The following is a 25,276-nucleotide window of genomic DNA, read 5'->3' on the forward strand; positions in this document are numbered from 1 at the left end:
GTTCAAGGCGCGCTCTAATTGGCCATTAAAACTCTGAATATCCATTGCTATTTACCCCCGAGCAACGCGCCCGGGATTTACGCCCAAAAGTTTTCTTAATGCTTCATGGATAAATGTTTTCAAACAATCCCTTTGCATCATATCATCCCACTGTCCTAGCATATACTAAAACAGCGATTCGCTTCGGTAGCTAGGAAAAGCTATTTACCAAACTGCAGCAGGGCGTGGTAAATATCCACAACTAGCGACCTTCATAACGGTGTTAAATTATTTGTAGCTCAGGCTTATCATCATTCTAAAGAAACTGTGGTGCGTCTGTCGGAGCGTGACAAGAACGGTTAACGCTCGAAACGACAGCTTTGAAAAATTTTTTATGTTGGCCAATTTATATCATCAGTCCAGCTGATGAATTCAAGTAAGCACTTAGAATAAACTTAGAAGGATATTTGATTATTTGAAAAAGAGATTATCTCATTGGTGCTGCGATTTGTTTCACGAAAGACTGATGCTTGAGAGAAATTACGCTGCAGCTGTTCCTTGGCATACTGATATTTCAGCTTGCGGTACGGGGCAGAGACTTAAGCTCTGAAAATAAGTGGCAAAGGAATCACATGCCACACCAATATGTCAACTAATTGATCGGTAACCCAGTCAGCCATTCTGTCTGTAAGTCTATCTATCGATTTTTCTGTGAAACATGCGATTGTCTCAGACAGGGATGTCCCTTTTACATGCGAGCCAGCGGTTTGAGTGAATAGCGTATGAAAGAAAATTGGAAATGAAAAACTATTTTCACTAACAGTGAACATAGGGAATTACAGACAGTCGAACCCGGCTGTATTTTAAAAGCGGCCTGTTCGAAGAATAGAGGAGCGCCCGCTAAATACAGGTTTTACAGACTAGGGGTATTATATAAAAAATATAATAATAATAAAAAATAAAAAAAATAAAAAACGATAGAAAATGCCAAATTCTGTCATAATTGATCACCTCAAGTACAAATTCGCACTTAGAAATATAACTAACCTTGTTTCGAAAGATAAAACTGGGTTGAAATGTACTTGAAAGATTATTTTTAGCGTTAATTAAGTGGTTCCGGAAATCCGGCACGCTCACTGACGCCACAAATGTGATATTCAATTTGGATAGCATACCAAATATATATTTCTTGGGTCAAAAATAAATTTTAAGACAGATATATCACAGAAGGTTGTAGCAATATTGTATCAGAAGGTATACATCCATCAGTAATCATTATATTTCAGATAATATGCTATGAAACTCAACACGTTCACAGACGCCGAAAATGTGATATTTAATGGCTCCGTTAGCTTTATAAGTTTAACGAATTAGCACTATCCTACCTTGTTTCATGGTATTTCTGACTCAAAAAAATTCTTTATTTAGTGACTCACTCTGACACCTCAAGAAGCTTATCAGTTTTACGCGTGGAGAGCAAACAGCCAGCTCTTCTCTTATTTTACTGTCCCTGCAGCCACAAATATATTCAGTCTTCCCTGAAAACTTATAAACTTTAAGATAGAAAGGTAAATTGCAAATTCCAGTGTTTTGCAACAATCTGAATATGAGATATCCTTTCAGACGATCGAAAGCTATTTTTGGGTATAGTGAACGCTAGTTAATAAACTTAAGGATACAAAGGTAAATTGTAAATTCCAGTGTTTTGCAACAATCTGAATATGGGATATCCTTTCGGACGAACGAAAGCTAATTTTGGGTACAGTGAGTGCCAATTAAGACTGGTGAAATATTGACTATCGTTTAAAATGGACTTAACCGCGAATTTAATGAAATAACAGAATAACATAGATTCTGTCGCTAGATCTGGGAAGTTAAAAGCTCGATCACTCACTGTAGTCATCATCAGCGTCTATTCAAAAAAAAAAACGTCACTCACCGCAACCGACAAAAGTCCTTCTCAGGACTGCACTCACCCGGACGATCAAACTTCACTATGACATGTTACCCCTGGGTTCAAAAAAATTACTGTAGTAGATAATAAGTTGATAAACATGACTTTAAGAGAAATGCTTTAAATCGTACTTCGATCAGTTTAATCATTGTTGTAATGTAATAGCAGTTTTAGCAGTGGGATCTTTCTGGTAAGGCTTATACTATTTGTAAACAGTTTGTAATCAAAGATAAGGTTAACATTGTTCATAAACACGAGGATTACGAACTCCAGTGCTCAAGAGATTATTATGATAAAGATTTTCTCACTCTGATGGATCGAGGATGGCGTCATATCTCGCTGTAACCACTTCACACGAGGTCATAAAAGTAAGGGTGCTTAATTTCAAAATGGCTGCCTCGGGTTTTGTAAATGCTACCGAGGGAGTGTTAAATGTGATAAAAAAATACATTAAACCGAAGAGCGCAAAATATGCTGCTCTGTTTGGCAAAGAGAAAAAGATGAGACATTAACTTATCTAGGGCATCTGTTATTGGCGAATTTGCGATTTGAGTAATCAGTGAAAAAGCACAACGAATGTTTGCGAAAGAGTCCAAATATTTGAACTTTTTAATGGAAGTGTCTTTGTCATTGTTTATCGGTGCAAACTCATTCGATAAAATTACGATGTGCAAAACACCGGTTTCTGCCACGTCAAAAGAATGGGCATTCCCAACACGGTCAAAGTATCATTCAAACATTTTGAACTAATCGTGCCAACTCGTGATATATTTAGTATTCGATTATTGCTGTGCTGCGTCAGTAGGGGATGCTACAAGATAATTTTAGTTTTATCAACTGAGTTGATTATGTAAACGTGCCTCCTTGTCATTGCTGGTAATTTAGACTTCACAATCTTATGCGGCTCGCTCTGACGAAGGGCTAACGCTCGAAACGTCAGCTTCTTTACTCTTTACGGTGGCTAATTTACGTTTTCAACCCAGTTGTTAACACTAAATTACTTGCTATACTCTCCCACCGACGCAGCACCACAGTTTCTTTAGAAACTTACCCCTTTATTATTATAAGGAGTCTATTTTTCGTTCATTTACCTTGAAATAAGAGAAAGATGCTAAGAAATTGCCAGTGTTCAGTTTCGATTAATTCCTTGATTTACCAATAATGACCAAATGTCATTCCGTCGAATTCGTCGGGTATCAAAAGCAGCTCTTGCCATTAGGGACCTTAAGAAAACCACGACGGTGACGGAGACGAGGACATGAAAAAACAAAAAATCTTATTATGAATGAAAGTGATCCTCGCAGTAATGTAATGTTGGGCAATAGTGAAAATAAGGCCTGAAAAAAATTCAGGCCTATACGGGATTTGAACGCATGACCTCTGCGATACCGGTGCAGCGCTCTACCAACTGAGCTAACAAGCCAACTGGGAGCTGGTTATGATGTTGGTTCCAAATAAACCCGTGAAGTGATGAATAAACGGTTAAGAATATATGAAAGTTATATATTTGAACTGCGGATAAAGACGTGAATGAAAGTGATCCTCGCAGTGATGTGCACTACTAGGGTAGTAGTGAAAATAAGGCCTGAAAATTTGAGGTTAAAATTTTTACGGAGAACAGAAAATTGGTGCGATGTACGCGAGACTCTCTTTTTCAATCGTACTGATTATTCCATTTTATCTTTATGATTATTTATAATAACGTTCGGATATAACGCGCGCTGTCATTGGTTGAAAGAGCGTGCTCTATGAGAGTATAGAGCATAGAGCTGAGCTAAAGCTGTCACGCTATCTTCCAAATTGTACTATGTTCTACCTTTTCCGGGACTTCTTTTTAGCTTTTTTCCGATAATCGTAAGTGAAATTTCAGAACAAGCGAGCCGGCAAGTAGCAACAGAAGAACCAAACAAAGGTTTGTGAACATACCAGGCGCCCTAATTTACGTCATTAAAACGTGAGCATATATGAGTATCCTCAAAGGAAAAACAAAATAGACATTCCGAGTTTTAAAGATTTTCACACTCAGTTAGATTGCAAGCTTACGTAAGGTAATAAAATCAAGCACAGCTAACACTCGTATAGTATATAAAGTTCAGTGTTCAAAAACAAAACAGAACAAAACAGAAATGATGAAAAATATAACCAAACTGACATAACTGTTAAAATTCATACTAATCATGGCGGTGTCAAGCCAGTTCAACAGCTTAGAACTGTGCTGAGTTGTACGAATCCGGTCGAATGATAATGATGATAATAATAATAATAATAATAATAATAATAATAACAATAATAATTATGTTAGCATCTGAATACGATCAAATGCGCCTTACAACTATAACTACCTGTAATGATTACAGCAAAGTATACTAAAGAGTGTCAAAATTTACGATCTAAAATTAATCAATCTAACTATAACAGGCAAAAGCCTCCTAAATAAGTCTTTATCTTTTGCTAGAAAACCAATAAGTAAGGTTATCGATGTCTCTGACGCTTGCAGGCAGACTGTTCCAGGGTCAGCGGAGTTTACACAATCGACCCAGATGGTTCGGGCGCCTTTAATGTATATTGTGACCAAACTATAGCTGGTGGGGGATAGACAGTGATCCGGAAAAGAGTGGATGGCTCCGTTGGTTTTCATTACACCTGGAACGACTACAAATGCGGCATCGGTAACTTGGTCGGTGAATTTTGGCTCAGATTGGACAAGATAAACCACCTGACCCGAAACATGAAAAAACAAAAACAAAAAACAAAAAAAAAACAAGCTGCGAGTAGATCTAGAAGTAAAAACTGGCGAAACTGTTCACCATGAGTATGGCTGGTTTGGGATTGGGAGACAACTAATCACCGGTTATACCTTGGTAATATCATAAATAAGTAAACCGTTTCAAGTTTTAAGCATTCATCGTTCGATTTTTTTTACGAAAACCTGACACTACTAGTGTTTTGAGACGTCACCCTAATCTATGCAAAACTATGTAACTTGATAATATTTTTTACCAAGTGGCACGTGTTAGCATGAAAAATTATCGAGATAAACAACAACACTGAAGTGAATTCATTTTCCATTTTTTCGGGTAAATTTACAATTTAGCGTCCGAGTGCAAATTTTTACTTTGCCTTAAGGATAATTAAAGGAAAAGATTATGAGCGATTTTAGCTTTAGAGTAAGAAGACGATAACATTCGATTACTAAACTAGATTTCAACGTCCACGCAGTTTCTGCTTGCATTTGTAAACACAGTCGTCGTAAAAAGTTGGATCATTTGCCGCAGAGTCTTAAGGTTTTAGCAGAGTTCTTTACAAGATATTTATACTGCAAGTGGGAAGAGAGAGCGACTGGTTTCCTCAGTCGAAAGAATTGCTGCAAGAAATGACAAGCTTTAATTTAAATGCTTCGCAGCATGCGCACCGTTCGCAAAGAGACCAAAAGTTGAAGGCGGACATTCCTTTTGGTCCAAGTCCATTAAGATAGTGCACCTGGTCTTTTAAGAGTGTGTTAACAGGCTGGTCATAAATATAGTGCCCGGTTTATTCCTGCGAAGAGAGGCGATCGATCACTAGCGCTGCTTGAAATATATTAAATCTTTTCATTAGCCAAATGATAACGAAACGGAGATACCTTTAACTTCGAAAAACATATCTATGGCTTTCTGCCGTTCTTCTTAAAATGTCTCTATCCCAAAAATTGTGCAAAATTAAAATGTCTCTATCCCAAAAGTTGTGCAAACTTTCCTTAAAACCTCGTCGTAGATCGCTGTTGTCTGAAAAGTTGACCAGGAAAGCATTCTCTTCACTCTCTTGTTTATTAGTACGAAAATATATGACCAACTCTAGGCAATCAGAATTCACGAAAGAATCGGCAAAAGGTGCCAATCAATAAAACGTCATTATATATTTTCTTGCAAAAGACTGACATTTTAGAACACGATTAGTGTCAGGTTTTCGAAGACGTTCTCTCGCTTCCGTTTGACCCTGGTGGGTACAGGATTTTTTGAGGGGATCACTTTCTGAAGGAGCTCAGAAACCAGGCTCAACCCAGTACCCAAGCCTACTGAATTTGTGCCCAAGCCTTTCCTTGCTTGCGTGACCTTTTTTGCCACTAGTTCATGTCGTCACACTGGAGAATACAAGAAACATCAGCGTGTAGTAAACACAAGCTCAAATTTTTAAAGCAGTAATCAGTATCCCTGTTTTGTTTTTTGTATCCCGAGACAGCGCTGAGTTAGAATCGATATTTAAATCTTAATTATAATCATTTAAATCCAACTTTTCCACTGACTGCCAAACCAGCAAGCCTTAAGGCATTAAACAGTGAGGACTTTTAAAAAGGCCTTGTATCATATACAAGTAGCTGCTTTGGGGGAGGGGAGTGGTAAAGTTTCAATTTTTTTTTAAGAGTATGTGACACAATGATAATAATGATAATAATGAAAAAAAATCATTTTTCCATCTTTTGTCGCAAACACATCTGACTTAGAGTAATTTGTGGAACATACCAGAATAGCCTTTCTATTAATCCAAGGCCTCAGTGGTACACAGTTACGATATTAAAATAATTTTCTCTTGTGTGAGGCATCAATCAATTTAAGAATTACCAAGTGTGAAATTTCAAGTAAATATGGTCCAGAAACTATTAATTTTTTTTAGAGGGTGGGGCCGGGGGAGGAGGAGTCAAAATATCACGTTTGTGTGCCGTTTTCACTCTTTGCATCCTGAGCACTCATACACGTACACTTCAGTTGGATGCGCAACACAACAGGGTCAACAAATAATCGAGCAAACAACTAAGACGTGTAAAGCTTCCAGGGATGATATAAATTTACTTACTCGGTGCAAAAACTTGAGACTTTCTAATAAGATTATCAAGTTGTCAAATACATATTTTAATATGAGTGATATCATGTTTTTTATTTAGTCGAAATAAACTTAATCTCAAGAATAAATAAGCGGATTACTACACTTACGACGAATTTTGTGGTTCATCAAAAAAAGTACATGGTTCAATTACGTGGTTCAACGAAAAGTTACTGTTGTTTTCCTGCTGGGATTTTATGTCTTCCAGACGAATGCCTATGTTACCGCTATTTTGACGTAGTAAAATAACACTGCATACATTTTAAACACCTATTCTCGATGAAGTGCACTTCTTGTGATTGAGCTGCAATCCAGCGACTCCTTCGGAAAAACATGGCAACGAGAGCAGAGCCTGTAAGGCACTATTCAAAAGCAAGTAATTCCAAGGTTTGAAATTCCCTTTGGTTCCATTTGACCGTGAGTAATGTTTAGAATTAACTAAGAAAGCATATTTTAGCCGAAGGCATAAGGTTCGTATATGAACGGAGCGTAGAGAGATAAGGTAATGTTCTTTCCCGCTAAAATTACAAAAAAACAAGCTAATAGTTAACTTCCCATTTTTTTTTCCCGCGCAAGTAACGAAAATGTTCCCTTCCCTTGCCCCCTCCAATCGCACTTAAACCAGTCGGGGAAGGTGATTGAAGAATTGTTAAGGTGTCATCAGAAGGTTTGGTTACCTACCTGAGTCTGGTGTCTAAGCTCCTTCAGATCCCAAAAAAATTTTACTGGCGGGGGAGGGTACGGCTACACGTTGGCTACTTCAATACAAATGTAAGTCGTGATGAAACTCAGCAAAGTTTGTTTCTCTTGGTGTCATCAATCGCAAAATGGTTCTATTTGATAGGAAAAATTTCCGGAAATTCCAGTGGAAAATCGAATGGAAAATAACTTTCCGGAAACAAATACATGTTTTTCAGACGGCAGAGAACTATTTTGGATACAATGTACGCCATGAACGGATTACTAGACCCTTGACCAACCTTTTATGTTAATGATAGTCTTGAGTAAAATACCAGGACCCATTTGTTCAAGGGCAGATAACGCAGTCCAACGGATAAATCGTTATTTGGTGCATAAGTGTTAACAAAACGTACTGCGCTATCCACCGGATAGAGATCTTTTCAGTGGATAGCGCTATTCACCCTTCGAACAACCGGAGCCAGAAATTCTTTCTTTGGCCATTAAAAGTTTAAAATTCGCATCACTGGAAAGAGACTATTTGTTTATTATAACTATTTTTTTTTTTATTTTTTTTAATTTTTTAAATTTTTTTTAATTCTTTTAATTTTTTATTTATTTTTTTATTTTTTAAAATTTTTTTTTATTTCTTTTAAGAAAATACGTTTTAACGGGTGTGTTTTCAACGGAAGCGGAAACAGCCCATTCCGTTGAAATTAATTCAAGTGACTTTTTCCGCTATCCAAAGTATGAAGAATGCATTTGACTAATCATCAGCTCTAAACTAAAATGTCGAGACCACCAGATATGGTAGACATCGACATTTTGACATGAGGGAAAACCGATTATCACCGTAAAATTTAAAGAAACGTTATGTATTGAGAACTAAAACCAGCTTTTGAAGCCACAGGTTAACAGTGAGAAGCTGGGGCTCAACTTGTTAATGATAAATAGTATATACTGAAACAGTGGATAACGTTGAAGGTGCGCTCTCTTTGGCCACACAAACTCCGAATATCTTTTGTTATTCACCTCCGAGCAATGTGCGGAGGATTTTCAACCAAAAATGTTGTAGTTGTTCAAGTGCAGGTAGAAATAAGTCACAATCACACTTAAGCGCGTAAATTATTTCACTGTTTTAGTTTATAATAAATCAACTATCTACTTCGATGTCGATGGCTAGCGATGGGCTACCGCTTCGCGGCTCGGTACATCTATAAATAGAAAACTTTTAGCAGACCACGACGGCAACAACAACGAGGAAGAGGCAAAACAAAAGATTTAATGAGCACAACAATAGCACAGCATGTGCGTTTTAAAACTGTGTGCAACAGCAACAACAACAAACTGTCCTCGGCAAAATACCAACGCCACTGTAATCATCAAGATTTGCGTGGTCCAAGAAAGGAAACCCTGACGGCAAACTATTTAAGCTTCCATTTAGAACTCAACGCCACTCTCATACGTTATGCTGGGCTTAACTTGAGGCGTCGTAAGAGATGGTAAACACATTTATTTATTTATTTTTATTAAGGGGTCATAGCGGGGTGAGTCATGTGCCAAATAGGCTGTCTTCTTGTGTTTTTTTTTTTTTTTTTTTTTTTTTTGGTTAACAAAAGATTTCGGGCCGAGATAGCTTTTAATTATATATTTGTGGTTTCATTCACTCTGTTAATCAGTATCAAACACAATGCTGTTGGCAATTCTGACTGCATTAAAAACGGCCGTCTGGCTAACCATGGAAAATGTGAATAGAGCTGATTTCCAATATTCATTATCTATGTATGATCATTTGCGAAGCTGACCCCCTGTGTTATTGTAAATCAAAGAGCACAAAGCCATTGCAACACATTGTTACCTTGACTATATGGAACTGCTATTGTTTTATTAGGCCAACATGTATCGTAGGGCCAGGAATTTTTTTCTGCCTCTACTTAATTTATAGTTGCAATAATTTGCGACGTAAGCTTCACTCTTGCAAGAACACATCAGTTCGTTACAAGACAACAATGTTAAATATCGACTGCCATGATATTTTATCTTTCTTATACTTCGTCGAATTCTTTCACGACAGTTAAACTTAAACGTCGTTTTATTTAATAGTTTTTTTTTTTTTTTAGCATTTACATAACAGTGCAATGTAGATAACATGCGTATACATGAAAGAATACGTGTATAGACAAATTCTCTAACCTTTTTGCTCTTGTTCTCTAAACTTTTCAAACTTTGTATTGGTATTCTCCATGGTTTACGATCACGTCCACATACACGATGGGATTTGCGTTTATGCTTCTCTCGTTTAACATTTGAGAGCTCAGTTGGTATAGCATATTTCTCGATGAGGTTTCACTCATCAATGTTCGCAAATTCGAATGCTGCGTGCATGTTTTCTACGCGTTTTGAGCGTATTATACACAGTATCAGTACTGATCTTGCAGGGCATAAACATCTCTTTTTTTTCCCTTATACCATGCAAGGTGCTCATCAGTCAGAACATCGTGCTTGTGTCAAAGTCAAAACGTCGTGTATGCGTGTTAAGGACTTGTCTGCGAACTGCGATTGAACGAAAAAGAAAAAAAAAGGAAGGCGGTATTTCAATTTTCACTTTGCTAAACTATGAAATGATTTGTGGTTTTGCTCAAGTCCAAGTAAGTTTTCATCACTAAGGAAAACAACTTTGTGGCTTTGAGAAAGACATTTTAGACTTTTTCATCGTTCGCTTTGATAAATCAGCAGTTTCCTAAATTCTAGGAACAGTGCGCAGAAAATTATCAATAATATTGATAATAATAATGACAATAAAGACAATTTTAAGAGGGTTACGCTGATTAAGGGTAAACTGAGTAAGAAAATTCTCTTTTTTCTTTTTTTACCTTTTTTTATCCTTTAACAATTATGAAGAGATTAATGATAACTTTTCCGTTTCCGAATATCTATCTTAGTTTTGGACATATTTGTTGTTGTTGCTGTTGTTGTTTTTTTTTTCTTTTTGTCGGTACCATATGTGAAACAGATAACGAATGATGCCGTTTACATGATCCAATTTTACATTAAAAAGTATTTAAAAGGAGCTATCTCGGTCGAGATGCTGCAACGAACAATGAATCATGGCAGACTGAGAAGTTGCGATGAAATCCTGTGTCCAAATTACACCTTTACATGTTTTTCAGATCACCCATAAAAAGCTTCATTGGCCAAAATCAAAATTAGAAACCAGTGTAGGCTTGGAAATCCTCGAGAATAAGAGAAGTTCTGCGATCTGCCGGGTTTAATATGGCAACACAATCGCAAGCTATCTAAATAAAAAAAAAAAGAAGTAATGTATAATAGTCTTTATTTGTTCACGATATAAAAGTCACATATCGATCGTAGATTATTTTTTTAACGATATAATCGGAAATGGCCTTATCGATAGCACTGAAATAGCAATGTCTAAAAATCACTAGAAAAAGTAGTAACTGTAAGGTAAGAAAAAACATGTATAAACAGCAGCTAAGGGTATAAATGCATTGCAATTGTAAGTCTTTCTGAATTAATTGAAGAAAATATTCATTTCTGAAATTAAAGTTGTTCACGTTATATGTTTATAATTTTTAAACACTCCTTATAAAGTCTGCGAAGAATCAAACATTTCTGATACAAACTAGCTAAGATATATTTCATTAAATTTGATAAAATATGGCTCAGTCTATGACGTTGCTACTTAGCTAATCTGATATTATCATAATTCGATCCACTGTAATTGAAGATACTGAAAAAAGTGAACCACAGTTTTCTTCTCGGACAAACTACTTTATCGATTGGGCAGATGCAAGTGTCGTCTTGATAGTTCTTTAAACCACTAATCCACTTTTAAAAATCACTGAGTAACACATTGGAAAAAATGGACTAAAATACAAGCGAACTTAATTTTGGAGTATAGGCGAGGGGTTGTGGGAGGCCAGCGGCACATACCCAGGAAAAATTGGCTTATGTACCACCCCTTCCCCACGGAGCATGCAAATACTGCACTTCATGTCTTGTTGTGAGGGAAACACTTTAAGATGGTATTTACTCAGTGGAATACATTCAAGCACGCGATCACTAATCAGCCAATCACAATCACAGTAGGATGAAGGGACAGTTTGGGTGTGAGACAAAATCCAATCATTGTGGCTGTCCGTAATTATTCGATCAAACCCTGCCGTCTCCATTGGCTTTACTCTTGGTTGGATCTTTGATTTTGGGGAGGTATCTCGCAGGGGCTTGCAAGGCCCGACCGGACGAAAGTAACTTCTGAACGAGTATTTACTTTCGTCTACACGTAAGGGTAAGAGAGCCTGTCCAACACACAAGCGTTACAGTACATTTTTTAGCTGTCTAAATAACTTTTTTTTCTTTCACTTTGGATGTTTGGATTTTTTTATGCTTTTATGTCTATTGTCTATACAAATACGCTCGAAAGTGGTGATAAAAAGATCTTTTTCTTCAAAGGCCTCCGGTTATTGTCGTGCCAAGAAAAAGAACCTTCTCTTTAAGCTCCACTTTTAGAGCAAAATCTACATTTCTATCAGACGTTTTAGTTGTATTAATGTTTAAAATAGGTGGACGTACCCTAAAAGGCATGCGTTTTCAAATAGAAAATCATAGGTGTGGCCTAGACCTAAGACCTGGCGCCCTTATGGAGGATATTGGGCAGCGCTTGCTCTAATAAATACGGCAATGTACGACATTTGTAAAGGAGCCGTGTGTTTTGAAGTCAAAACACGAATAGTTAGCGATTACTCACCGAAGTGTATTTACATATCCACCACCTTCATCAACACTGAGGTATATAATTTTTCTATTTTATACTAGAATGGGCATCTCCTATTACTCAAACTTGTTGTCTGTTTACTTTTCTAGGTAAACTTTAAAAAAGACAAAAAACAAAAAAAAAAAACTAATCTCAAATATTGTATTGAAAACATATTTTCTTGATCAATGAATGAAGGATGGTTGAATTAGAACAATGAAAGGTATCCTTCGACCTATGAATGCTCTACAATACCATTCAGAAACGAAAAAGAAAAAATAAAGGTTTTCAGTCTATATACCGCTAAAAAGAAGAAACGAAGTCCACTGGTCTAATTTTCATTTCTGCTGATTTGGGAATGCTTTCCTGTGGTATGTTACCTAACCTACTCCAATAGATTGCGCGCGAGGTTTTATTATCAAAGTAAAGCCCGTTTAGATTTGACAAAACAGCACAATATGCATCGATATACCACCAGCCTCCGCCTCTCTTTTCATCACAATTAAGAGGATCTCTGTCCCAGGTACCAAAAGGGAAATCCCTATGACCACCGAGGGAATCACTGATCACAGTCTCATCTGTTCCAAAACAAACCAAAAAAGAAATGAATCAGCATTAGGATCATGCTGACACCTTGGAAGTGTCAAGCTTGGTGTTTGTGGCAAAACAAACAAACGAACAAGCACCAAACAAAAACCAAAGCGAACAAAAACACAGGTAGAACAAAACTCAATTTAAACAGTAGCTACATGCTGCTTCGATTAAAAAGATTTCTCCTTACACAAACGTCATAAGTTTTCAATGGCAGATGACGATAATTAATTAACTATTATTCGAAGAGGTGGGCAAAATATCGTGATTTTGTTAATAGCGGGCAAGTCAGAGGGTAAATCAACTACGATATTTTTCTGGAGCTGAGTTCAGTAACTGTATTATCATTGAATTGCGGACTCCAAAGCAAAGTACCATTTTCAACAGAGGAGCTTGGACTCAACCCAGCGAGAGTGGAATAAATCAGACGCTTAGGGGAGCAAACCATTATTCTTGTGTTACATGTGAAAGGTGAGGAAGGGAAGGAGGGAGGGAGACAGGGCTCTCAACGGATGAAGAAAATTATAGATAAATCCAAACGATGAAAGATAAAGAAGGGTTTACGAACTAGTCGTATTGCCAATGAACAGCCGGTACTTAGCCGTTTCGTTGCCAATCCCAAACCAGTCATACTCAGCGTGAACAGTTTTGCCATTTTTTATTCCCAGATCTACTCGAAGCATGTTGTTTGTCTTGTTTCGTGTCAGGCGGTTTATTTTGTCCATTCCGAGCCAAAATTCACCGATAAAGTTACCGAAGCCATATTTGTAGTCATCCCAGGTGCGGTTGAAATCAACAGAGCCATCCATTCTCTTCTGAAAGACTGTCCATCCCCCGCCCGAAGTAGTTTGGTCACAAGATACGTTAAAGGCACCTGAACCATCTGGGTCGATTGTGTAAACACCGCTAATCCTTTGACCGGATTTGTACAGCTCAGCACAGTTTTTAGCTGTTAGAAATAATAAGGAGAAATAATAATAATAATATTAATGATAATAATAATAATAATACATGAAAATGAGTAAGGGGTGTCAATACACATACGAGAATAACGAATCTTACTTACATTTCTCGGATGTCCTGTTATATGTCACCTCTTCTGGTATTACTTCTTCCTCTGCTTCTTTCGAGTGGACAGCAGTGTTCTTTCGGGAATTTATTGGGGCTGCATGCGTTGATGGTAAAATTTCGAAAGTCACAAAAAGTGCCAGAAACAGCAGAGCAGAACCTGAAGGAGAGAAGTCATTATGTATTCTGAAGTCACTCCAGCTATGATATGTTATAATGCCAAGTTACAGACTGAAATAAGCAAGAGATTGGGGAAAAAACTACAAATATGATACGATGAAATAATGACAACAAAAGGCCGCAAAAACCTATGATTGGTGGCGAACGAGGGGGGGGGGGGTGGGAAGGGGGAAGGGGGAAGGGGGAAGGGGGAAGGGGGAAGGGATATCATGATTTTCCAAGTTAATTCTCTTAGGGTTAGGGTTAGGGTTAGGGTTGCTTAGGGTTAGGGTTAGGGTTGCTTAGGGTTAGGGTTAGGGTTGCTTAGGGTTAGGGTTAGGGTTGCTTAGGGTTAGGGTTAGGGTTGCTTAGGGTTAGGGTTAGGGTTGCTTAGGGTTAGGGTTAGGGTTGCTTAGGGTTAGGGTTAGGGTTGCTTAGGGTTAGGGTTAGGGTTCCATGATTGGTGGCGAACGAGGGGGGGGTGGGAAGGGGGAAGGGGGAAGGGGGAAGGGGGAAGGGGGAAGGGGGAAGGGGGAAGGGGGAAGGGGAGAAGGGGTAGAAGGGGGAAGGGATATCATGATTTTCCAAGATAATTCTCTTCCAATGAACTGCCAAGTAAGGGGGGCGGGGAGTCATAAGAATATTACGGAGCCTCGTGCTTGTGGCGTATATAAACTCCATGACTTAAACAGGTGGTACAACTGAAATGACTACATCACTTACAGTCCCATGTTTGTAAAAGGTAAGTATTAGATCTTAGCTCGTAAATTTCTGCACACTGTAAAATTTACACCCAACATCCAGATGTTACATACCTATTTCTTGTCGTTTTCGTTCGTCTTTCCTCATTGTAATTCTTCGGGTTTCGTTTGCAGTGTTATTCATAAAAGCTGCAGAAAAATGTAATAAATAACTAAATAAATAAAATTATAATACTAATAATAAAAAATGTTAATATAATTTGACAACTTAAACAAAATCAAAAATCAAAAATCTTCATAAAAAGTATAATGGCGAAGACTGATGGGACTTAACTTACTACTAAGTTCACCAAGTTTACTTATTCCCTTTTCTCTCACCGCACGCCTTCGTGCTCCGTCCAAAAACTGACAAAAAAACTGCGTGAATTTTCTTTTATGATATAGGCGAAGGAGACAAAAGGAGATAAACCTTTTCTGTTTCAGTTTATGAAAGCTGAGAACTTCCGTTACCACTTGACTAAAATAGAACTTATACTTCTATGTTGTTGCGAATTTCCGACAAAGGGTCGTAACAAGACGCACCTTTGTTTTATAGTTGGTCTTTCGTCAGTCTTTTGCGGAGTTTACGAGAACTTGTACGTTTATAATATTACCGGAATATAATTTGGCGTCGGTTCGGCTAGTGTTAAGAAACCAGCTAGTCTTTCAAAATTATCTGAATATCGACTTGTTTCGGCATTTCCTGTTCAACAGGAAGTATCTAACAACCGTTAACATCTTTATCTGATAAATGTTAAACATGTGCTAACATGCTATTGCAATAGAAGAAAAAGATTACCCTCACTGGTGAGCGGCAACTACAACAATTGCACAAATGAAGTTCGACTCAACTTGTACTTTCCAAATACTAGTTAAGTCCTATTACCAGCTAAACGAGCAAGCGAGATGTCGGGAGCGCTCTTTATACCTGGAATCGAGCAAAATTATAGAGTAGTCATTACATAATTGGTCCGGGGCCCAAAAGTGGTAAATATTGGTTCGTCAACTGCACCGATAATTCTCCATATTACATAGCAATATTCTTCTGATACAGTACGTTACTGAGATAATCAGGAGCAATCGAACCGTTTCATCAGTCAAAGTTGACACTTACAAATCTTATTTGCAATTGTGGGTTACAAACTCTTGACTGTGGATGACAAGCACTGGCCATGTTTTCACAAGTATTTCATCAAGTAGCTTAGCGAAGGGCTAACGCCAGATGGGAAATTTCGTGAGAACAGTTGTTTTTTAACTTGTATAAGATCAAAGAGGTGAAGTTAAGTTGTGAGTTTGCGCACTGAGTTCTTCCAGTTTGACAATTATGGGTGTCAAATACTTCTTGTTCCCCATGAGGGTAAGGCGCGAATTTGTAACCATCTTTGTCTTGTAATTTTTCCACAGATATCATGTTGCTTTCGATTCCTATGCATTTTCTTTCCTTCGTAATTTGTATCTGATAAGGTTTTTTTTAGCATGAGCAATTGTAACCGTATAGTCCGAAGTCGCTTGTTGAAACAAAATGAAGTTTTTTTTTTTTTGGCTATAACTCAAAGGCAAGTTGTAATGAAATCCGGGTTTTTTTTTCTTGGCTTCACAAATTGCAAAATAGTTCCATTCAATAACAAATTCCGGAAATTCCACTCAAATATCGAATAGGACAGAATGTTTCCGGAGTCTTGCTTTAAAAATTTTTGTCGATCCCTGGAAGTCGTCCATTATCGCGGAAATTTGGAAATTCCGACCATGAACTTAAACTTGTTATTTCGTTGGTGCTGTGGAGGACATGATACAGCTAGCATCAATATGACTTTCGGAAATGAATTCTGACACGAGCATCAGCATTGGAAAGATAGCTACGTTCGTTTGTTAGAGAAAATTCATCTCTCAGTTTGGTGGATTAACCTTTCACTCCCACGAGTGATTAGTACTGAATTTCACCTTACCAAATCAATACTGTATTTAGCAAAGTGATTAACATAGTGCAAAATATAAATTGGAGGATCATCCGTTGATCCATTACAAATTTTTTAAACTACGTTCAAAAGAATTGTATGCCAAGGAGAAACACTTATGAGATCTTGGAAGTGAATTGGTTGAAAGTGGAAGCTAAAAAATCTACGGTTCAGGTCCTTAATCTCTCGTGTTGGCTTTTTCCCAAAGTATTATCTTTTTCCGAAGAAATTTTATCTCGATCAAATCTGACCAAGAGATCACATGACGTCTTGATCAGACTGATGAAATTAAATGAAGACGACGAAGAGCATTGTTAAAATTAACTCTTGCCACTTTTCTGATTGAATTACAGGAGAAATAAAGAAGAGAATTATAACATGACAGGACGGAAAACGCGTGCACTGTAAGTACCTCCCGTCGTCCCATACAAAGCCTTAGAAAACTTTTCTAAGGCTTTGTATGGGACAACGGGAGGTACTTACAGTGCATGCATTATCCGTCCTGTCATGCAGCAAGCCATTTTGCCTGTGAAAAGGATTAGAAAGAAATGGTCAGGAATGGCGGTAGTTTAAAAGATTGGTCAAAAAGAGTAAAGAAAAAGTTGACACTGACTAAAAACTGTATAGTTTTGGACGTTTCGGTTTATTACTGTTGCCTTCTTCAGCAAAGATAAAAATGGAAATGTCTGACGGCGTTCTGCTTAGTATGTGTTCACGATGTGTGATAAAAATAAATCTCGAAGGAATTTTTAAATGTAACAATAGTCTTATGTGTTTGGTAGTGTTATGTGTTCATTTATAGCGTTTATATTTCGCAGGGAATGCCAAGCTTTAAGAATCGATCTTTGTCGCCACGCCGATAACCTGTCAACAATTTCAACATTCTCCAAATCTATTCGGTGACTGTGAAGCATATGGTGTTTGGCCAACAAAGAGTTTTCATCCAATGTTGGTATGGCCTTTGTGTGTTTTTTAGGCGTGTTTTTAGTGAGAGCGATGTCTGACCAACGTAAACAAAATCACAACCTTTCCATTTGATTTGGTACACGATTCCTCTGGAAGACCCTTTCTCGATCTTGTCTTTTGGCTTTTTAAGTATGCTCGAGATAGAACGGATAGGCCTATGAGGGACCTCGATGTTTAAACCTCAAAGAACTTTTATGACTCTCTCGGAAAATCCCTTGGTATAAGGAAGGATAACCAAGCCACGTTGGTCGATATCATTGATTTCTTGCTGTCTATTAGTTTGCCTGGCTACACACAGAATATTTTTAGTGGTAGATAAGATTTAGTATTTGTTTCGGCAACTGAGTCTGACCTTAAGACGTTCATTCCATCACCACTTGTGACATATTCCACCACGGGAAAGATAGAACCATCTATAATTGGCCTCGATCCCAACGTAGTCTTTTCTTTTTTTTTTTCATCTGAAGGGGTCTTGGCTTTATTTGATTTCCATCGACAAGTCAGATGAAATATTCTTCATTACAAATTGTTTCACATTTGCTTTGTAAATTTAGCTGGTTGCTGACAGCTTGAATTCACTTGAATTCTAAGGCCACGCAAAATGCAATAACCAGCTGCACTCCAGTTGGATTTCTTTCGATATGGCCTATAAAAGTCGTGTTTTAGAAAGCTGATAGGCAAAGGACTGAGTTTGGCGCCGTGTTCTGTGCTGCATGAAATTGTCCCCCTCAGTCAGTAGGGGCAATTCAAACTATGGGATTGTTGTATTTCTTGCAGCGGTCGATTTAACTCAGAGTCTCTTATTGAAAACTAAAGTGGAATGCCAATATGTGTCTTTGAATTATTATAGAATTATTTCCTCGTTCTATTCAGACTTTATGTTTAACCAAAAACCTAAAATTCAAAGCGCTTGACGCCCGTTTGTCCCAATGAAATAGCAGAAGATAATCCTCGGATCTAACTGCATCAAGTCAACCCCAATCAAGAAATCACGCTTTGTCTTTCCCGTTGCAAAACGATGCAACAACCGATTTCAGGATCGTAAGCATCACCATGCTTTTGGTAGCAACATGAAGGCAAGCACCTTTTTTTAGTGAAAAATGGAGTATGAAGGACTTAACAATTCGTTTTTAAATCTTAAACCAGACGATATTCGGCACGATGGACGATGAATCAGCAAAATATTCACATGATACTTATTAGGAAGGCAAATTAAATAACTGACAATAGCTGTTGACCTAACTTACCATTGACTCGACACTGGCTTGCCATTCCCGTTTCCCCAAGGATATGCGAATTCGAAACTGAAATTGCTTATTTTAAAATAATCTTTCCGATCAAACGATTGACCCAGCCGACTGAGTTTGGAAATGGAAATTCTACCAAACTTGGAAAAAATACATTAGATGCTACCACGGTCGTATCCGACAAACTGATAGTTCTTTATTCTAAATCACCACTGAATTATTCTGAAACGTCCGGAGTTGGACTTCCGCTCCTTGCAGATGTGATTATATAGACTGGATTTTTTGAAGGTTCTTTCTATTTCCAAGATTTGTGTTGCTTACAAACTCCATGGGTTAATAGTTGGTACGACATTCATCATTTTCAAATTGAAAAGCTGCAGCTTTTAAAAACGACAAAATGTTTCACGATAGGCTCTATTTTTGAAAAAGTGTCAATGAGCTTTAAGCACCGTTTATGAGTAAGTTTTATACTTTACAGCTCGTAAACCAAACGGCCAGATGTTACATACCAATTCCTTGTCGAGTGCCTCTCACTATAATGCTTTTGGTTTAGATCTTTTGGTGTAATTCTTTGGATTTATGCACTTCAAAGAAGTGGTAAGACTCTCACTTACTGTCGATGTTTTAAGTACCTAACTGAAGTGCATTCGCATGTTTTTTTTTTTTTTTTATATACATCAGTGTCGTGGAATTCAAGAACTTTCCTTGTCGCCATAAAGGCGGCACTTCTGGTCTTTTTTTATCGAGAATGATCACCACGGGGCGCCGTTAAAATGCTTATTACTTTAGCCAGTCTTTGGTGAGTCACATGCAGAGAGGACATAAACGCGGTTAAAATGGCGCGTAAAATATTTTGATATTGCTTTCCTTTTTAAAATGTTAGAAGAGAACACTGAAAGTTTGTTGGACAGACACCACGCTTCCGTGACAAGAAAAGAATGCATTAAATCTTAACTGGATATAAACAAAATTTTTGGGCCAACCTTTATTCAAAGAGGTGCGAGGTGATGAGAACTGTGTATTGTGTAGAGACAGAGGTCGAGATAGATTTAGTTCTAGATGAAGGGATTTGTCATTAAATGGCGAAAATGTCGCTTATCTTCCATGTACCGCGAGAGTCTGTTTCGATTAGTTTCGAGAGTCACGAAACTGGGTTAAAATGAAGATAAATGCTCTTATTGAGTGTTTTAAAGTACTCATCACATGGTCGACTAGAGGCCTAAAAACGACAGACTGTTTTTCGTCATTTCCATGAGTAACTGTGAATGTTGCAATGCAATTATATTTTTTTTATATACATTACAGTACGGTAATGGAAAGGAGCTATGGGAGCTAAAGGCAAAGCAATTGGAAATATTCAATGCAATTACAGGGATGCCAACCGCTGGAGATTTTTCTCTTTAGCGCTAGCCCCCACCATTGACCTTACCTGATTTGATCAACTAGCACTGATAATACCTTTAATGGCATATGTATTTTGTTACACGCAAACACCATCTGCATCTACCGCCATAACTCTAACAAATTGATTTAAATGAGCGCGTGCTCCTCTAATGAACCATAATTTAATCCGGTGACGTGAAAACACGGCCACAGATTATTCTACCGACTCAATTAACTGTGTAAAACAGCCATAGTCATACAACAAATACTCTTCGATCACCTTATATACCGTGTACAGCTGCACAAAAATCGTTTGTTTTGGGTGAGGACCAACAGAAAGAAAGAAAATATCAGAAAGTGATGAGGAAAATGTCTCTGGGTAAGCTTTTATCAAACCTGATAGGAGAATATTGATTCTACTTGTTCTTCTTATTTAATTGCCTTTTAAACCAACTCCGCCGCTCCCCCCATAAGAACGGACGAAAGTGGATGTCACTTTGCGATAAGTGAATAAGAAATGCATATGTGCGATGAAAAAACGACAAAGAAGTCTCTTTTGCTATCAAATCGTGTGACCTAAGAATTTCTTTGTACCAGAGACAGAGCTTAAAGTTTTGATTTTATCGAAAATTTCTTAGAGGAAGATTGTGCCAGCTTAGATGCTTAATGACTTAGCCAATTGTCGGTCGGCCCTTGCAAAATTAAGTGTGACGTGCAATACAACTCTAAGCCTCTCACAATTTAAAAGCCCTAGCATTAAATAACATAAATATTTCGGAAAAAAAATTAGATCGAAGTAAGTAGTTTTCCCATGATACACTGCAAATTCTATATCAAACTGCACGGCAGTTGTTACATACCTATTCCTTGTCGAGTGCCCCTCAATTTGTCATTCTTTGGAAGAACGCACCCATGTGTTACAAATATGGTTTAGTTAAGACGACCTTCGTGTCGAGGTTTTATATAGATTACGAGGACCCTACCTACCGCCGAGTTCCTGTACATATGTTTTATGCACCTATGTGATGGTGGTCGACTATTTCCCTTATCGACATAGACAGCGTTTATAGTATTAATTGCATCGAGAATTACCGTCGGCAGGGTCATCAAATTACTGCCTAAAACGTTGTAAGGGCGTTCGCTTTTGAAACTCATCTGAAAGTAAGCGTGTTAGCAAACTTCAATACAAATGAAATTAAGTTTGTTCTGTTGTCTCACGACAAGGTCACTGATGTGGAAACCTAACGTTTCGACTGCTTACTGCAATTCTTCCTCAGGCGATGGGATCGACTGATTGTGGTACGGCATTATGTATCATGGTGGTCTCTTGTCTGTTCGACATCGGGGAGACAGGACGACTCATGCAAGAAAAAATGAAAGAGCACGACAGGGATATACGAATCACACGCACTCAGAACATGCCAACGGAACCGGACACAAGCCGCTATGGAACGAAACTATATTTATTGACCGAGAAAGCCATTGGTACACAAGGAAAGGGAAAGATAGACTCAACCCAAATAACATAAACAGGGACAACGGAACCGAAATACCGGAAGCGTGGATGCCTACAATAAGAAAACATCTAAACCAACGACGCACGAAAAATCAGCGAACGCCTGAGGAAACCATGGTACATGGAATGATAGCCGGATCGAAATGCACTAATCACAACAGACCACCATGATACATAATGTCGTGCCACAACCAGTCGACCCCGTCACCGGATGAAGACATGCAGTAAGCAGTCGAAAGGTTACGTTCAACATCAAGTGACCTTGTCGTGAGACAATAGAACAAACTTATAATATCATCCAACTACCACGATCAAAAACAACCTATTTCCTAACAAATTAAATTAAGTTCATGCCACCAACTGAACAATTGTGTAATTTATATCTCCTAATAAGTGAGGATTAGCGCTAAGGGGTATAGTAGGGAATCTAATTAGGCTACCACATCGGAAACACAGCAGGTGTTCGTTGTCATCGCTTCCGCGAAACAAGACGAACAAGAGGCTATATTCTGGCCGAATTTCCGGTTCAGACGGAGCGAATAGAAGGCCTTGCGGTTTTTAGCAAAATCGCTATTGAGTCCTTTTTACGTTTTATAAATATGGAGAGTTATGTAGATTAAGACTTTTTTCCGGTAGCAAAATTCATCAAATTTTAACGCTGCGATTCAAATGTTTTTCTGCCTGCACAAGCCAAATTCCCTATTTTCCGTTCTTATGTCAATTTTCGCCTCAAAGTCACTGAATAAATATTTGCATTAGAACGCGATGATCTTTGCTTACAAAGTTTTCTCCCGCTTACATCCGATAACGAACCTCTGAATTTTTTTGCCATGGAACGATATACCACAGAAAGCATTTTATGGACCGCGAGGTTTTCGACTGATTAAAACTAAAGCTATGTGGCAGTGACTTTCACGAGCTTTTTTTGTCTGAAGAGTAGGGTTTTTGCCGTCCGCTAGAGCAATCTACTGATCTATCCCATCGACAATGTTTACATAAGATAATTAACCTAATTAATCGCATTAAATCAATGAGCCAATAAACTTTGACTGTTCCGACGGTTGTTGTTTTTAATCAGCAATTTAACAATTGAAGCGACTTACAGGATTAGATTAGTGCTTTAGATAAATATTTTAAAGTTTACTCAAAAGATAAGTGTAAACTGTAACAAGCTTGGTTATAATTTATGCGCAGCCCAGCATTTCAAGCCTGAATTCACTCGATGCCGAAATTCAACCTCGTTTCCAGGCTATGTCTGCCACATTGCTTTTCGCCAATTAAAAACTACCACGTAGCGCCTATTGTGCATTTTCCTGCGGAGGAAAAAACCAAACCGAATTTTTTATTCTGATCCGTTTATAGCCAGAATAAATATTATGCATTTTGCAATCTTAAAAGTTTTTTGGTATCATCCAAGACTAAGCATGCCATTCAAGGAAAATTTACTTTCTTCAAAACTTGAAAATGCAAAATATTATGCTATATTCAGATACCTTATACTTCTCCCGCCTCAATTACAGATTGAATTTGCTCCTCTCAAATTACTCTGACGAAAAGGTTAATATGATGTTATCTGGTGACGTTGGAAAGACCACTGTCAGTTAAACCGATTCAATTAGCTCGCACAATTAAAACGACAAATAGGTTACAACGAAAATTTTTAAACAGCTTGTCTTCACCTATCCGCCATTAGACAGACACCATTAGCTCTTTGAGGATCTTGTGTTCTATTCCAGAGAGTTGTCTCGCCATTCAATTGTTAGCTTTGATAACGTGAGAGCATAGAATTTGTCATTATGTCATGGCACATATTAAAATACCGTCACATTATTAACAAATCAATCAATCAACCAATCAATCCATATGTTGATCGATTATTGACGTCAGAGTATTTGATGAACTCACATCCGGAGTTATCTTTAACTTGACTGTTAAGGAACAGGACTGACCCTTTCTAGCGGATTTTATCAGCGTTTCAGATGGCTCGCTAATATCAGAATTAGAAGGATAAGAAAAAATAACAACAAACAAACCTCTTTTTCTGTCAAATGGTGGGACAGATTAAATTCTAAACGCCAGAGACAGAACTTAACGCTTTGATTTTATCGAAAGTCAGGATAACTTAGATGCTCAATGTCTTAGCCAGTCGTTGGTCAGTCGCGGTCAGAGTTGACCTTTCCATCCTAAAACTTAAGCAAGGAAAGCTACCAATCTGTCAGAGCAAATCAAGTGGCACTGATAATTCACTCTGATACATTTACTACAATCATTTATGATAAACAGTAGTATTATAGCTGTATCATCCACAAATATTTGACACTTTAGAAGACTGGCTTGATGGCATAGTTAACATTCCATTTCCGTTCCTGTATTTAAGAATTTGTTCATGCTTAGCGTGCGTATATCGAGTTATAGATGCACGCGGGAAGTTTGGAGAGCACGAAAAGTGAGTAAGAATAGCTCGAGGCGCAGCCGAGAGCAACTCTTGCTTTTTGAGTACTCTCCGAACTTCCCAAGTGCATCCACAACTCGATATACGCATAGCTAAAAGCATGAGCAAATTCTTTTATAACAGAACGACAACAAGGATCTGCGCGAAGAAGCCTTTTATTGTGGTAGAGTGCAGTCGTGTTTGGTTTTTATAAATTCCCAATTAACAACTGTTTACTTTGTTCCCAAGATTGAAAAAATATAAAAACAACAATAAAAGCAGAAAGTTTACCTGACTGTTTTTTTTTTTCCCAGTGAATGTCTTTCGGCCAAAATTTGAGTTTTTTTTCGGCTTTATTTTTGTTGCTTGTTGGCTCTAAAGGACTTATAGAGGGCAAGCACGCGCGCTATGTTATAACAGGCACTTCCGAATGCAGACGACGCAAAAAGATTCTTTCAACCAAAATGTTGGCTCTTTGTCAGTTACTAACTTTCGCTCCAGGAATCCCATTTGCATGCTCAAAATCTCGGAATTCGTGCCTCAGTACGCATGTATTTCCACTGCCTCTTGAGCAAAGGGTTAAGCATCCATTTCTCGCCGTTAATTATAACAAAAGAAGTGAAATGGAGACAGTCTATAGGCGATTTTGTGCGTTAAATATAAAAGAAATCAAAGCAAGGAATTGCAACACTTTGTGCCTTTAATGTAACTTGAGAAAAAGATAAGAAAATTAGTTTTTGGCAATTTATTCCCAAAAAGGATATTTCTGCTCCGTTATGCAGATGCTATTAGATCTTTGTCGATCTCGTGTTTTACACACGTCAACGTTGGGTTGTTTCGGAAGACAACTTCGTTTCATTGTTTCCTTTGGCAGGGAGGAAATAATTACCTTGCAGCTGTTTTGAAGTATATTCATGGTAAATGCACTAGACTGCTAGAGTCAGAGGCTGAGCACTCACATGCTTCAACCAATCACTT

The 25,276-nt window shown here is 37.8% G+C and overlaps 1 protein-coding gene across 1 annotated transcript; it reads right to left on the reverse strand.

Moving 5' to 3' along the window:
• Positions 1-10,836: 10,836 nt before the first annotated feature.
• Positions 10,837-21,257, reverse strand: LOC136276746 (angiopoietin-related protein 7-like). The gene is made up of 5 exons (XM_066159269.1): positions 21,212-21,257; positions 14,876-14,950; positions 13,900-14,061; positions 13,402-13,782; positions 10,837-12,820 (listed from the first exon to the last, which is right to left on the reverse strand). Exons 2-5 carry the CDS (start codon positions 14,943-14,945, stop codon positions 12,546-12,548), a joined length of 888 nt encoding a protein of 295 aa, XP_066015366.1. The 5' UTR covers positions 14,946-14,950; positions 21,212-21,257; the 3' UTR covers positions 10,837-12,545.
• Between the last annotated feature and the right edge of the window lie 4,019 nt (positions 21,258-25,276).

Source organism: Pocillopora verrucosa, chromosome 12, assembly GCF_036669915.1.
Source record: "Pocillopora verrucosa isolate sample1 chromosome 12, ASM3666991v2, whole genome shotgun sequence".
Classification (NCBI taxonomy): domain Eukaryota; kingdom Metazoa; phylum Cnidaria; class Anthozoa; order Scleractinia; family Pocilloporidae; genus Pocillopora; species Pocillopora verrucosa.

Coding starts and splice junctions, on each gene's coding strand:
- LOC136276746 (XM_066159269.1), bottom strand. CDS start 14,945: ATGAATAACACTGCAAACGAAACCCGAAGAATTACAATGAGGAAAGAC. Junction 14,062..14,875: donor ACGAAAACGACAAGAAATAG/GTATGTAACATC, acceptor TCTCTCCTTCAG/GTTCTGCTCTGCTGTTTCTG. Junction 12,821..13,401: donor GTTCATTGGCAATACGACTA/GTTCGTAAACCC, acceptor GTTTTGGAACAG/ATGAGACTGTGATCAGTGAT.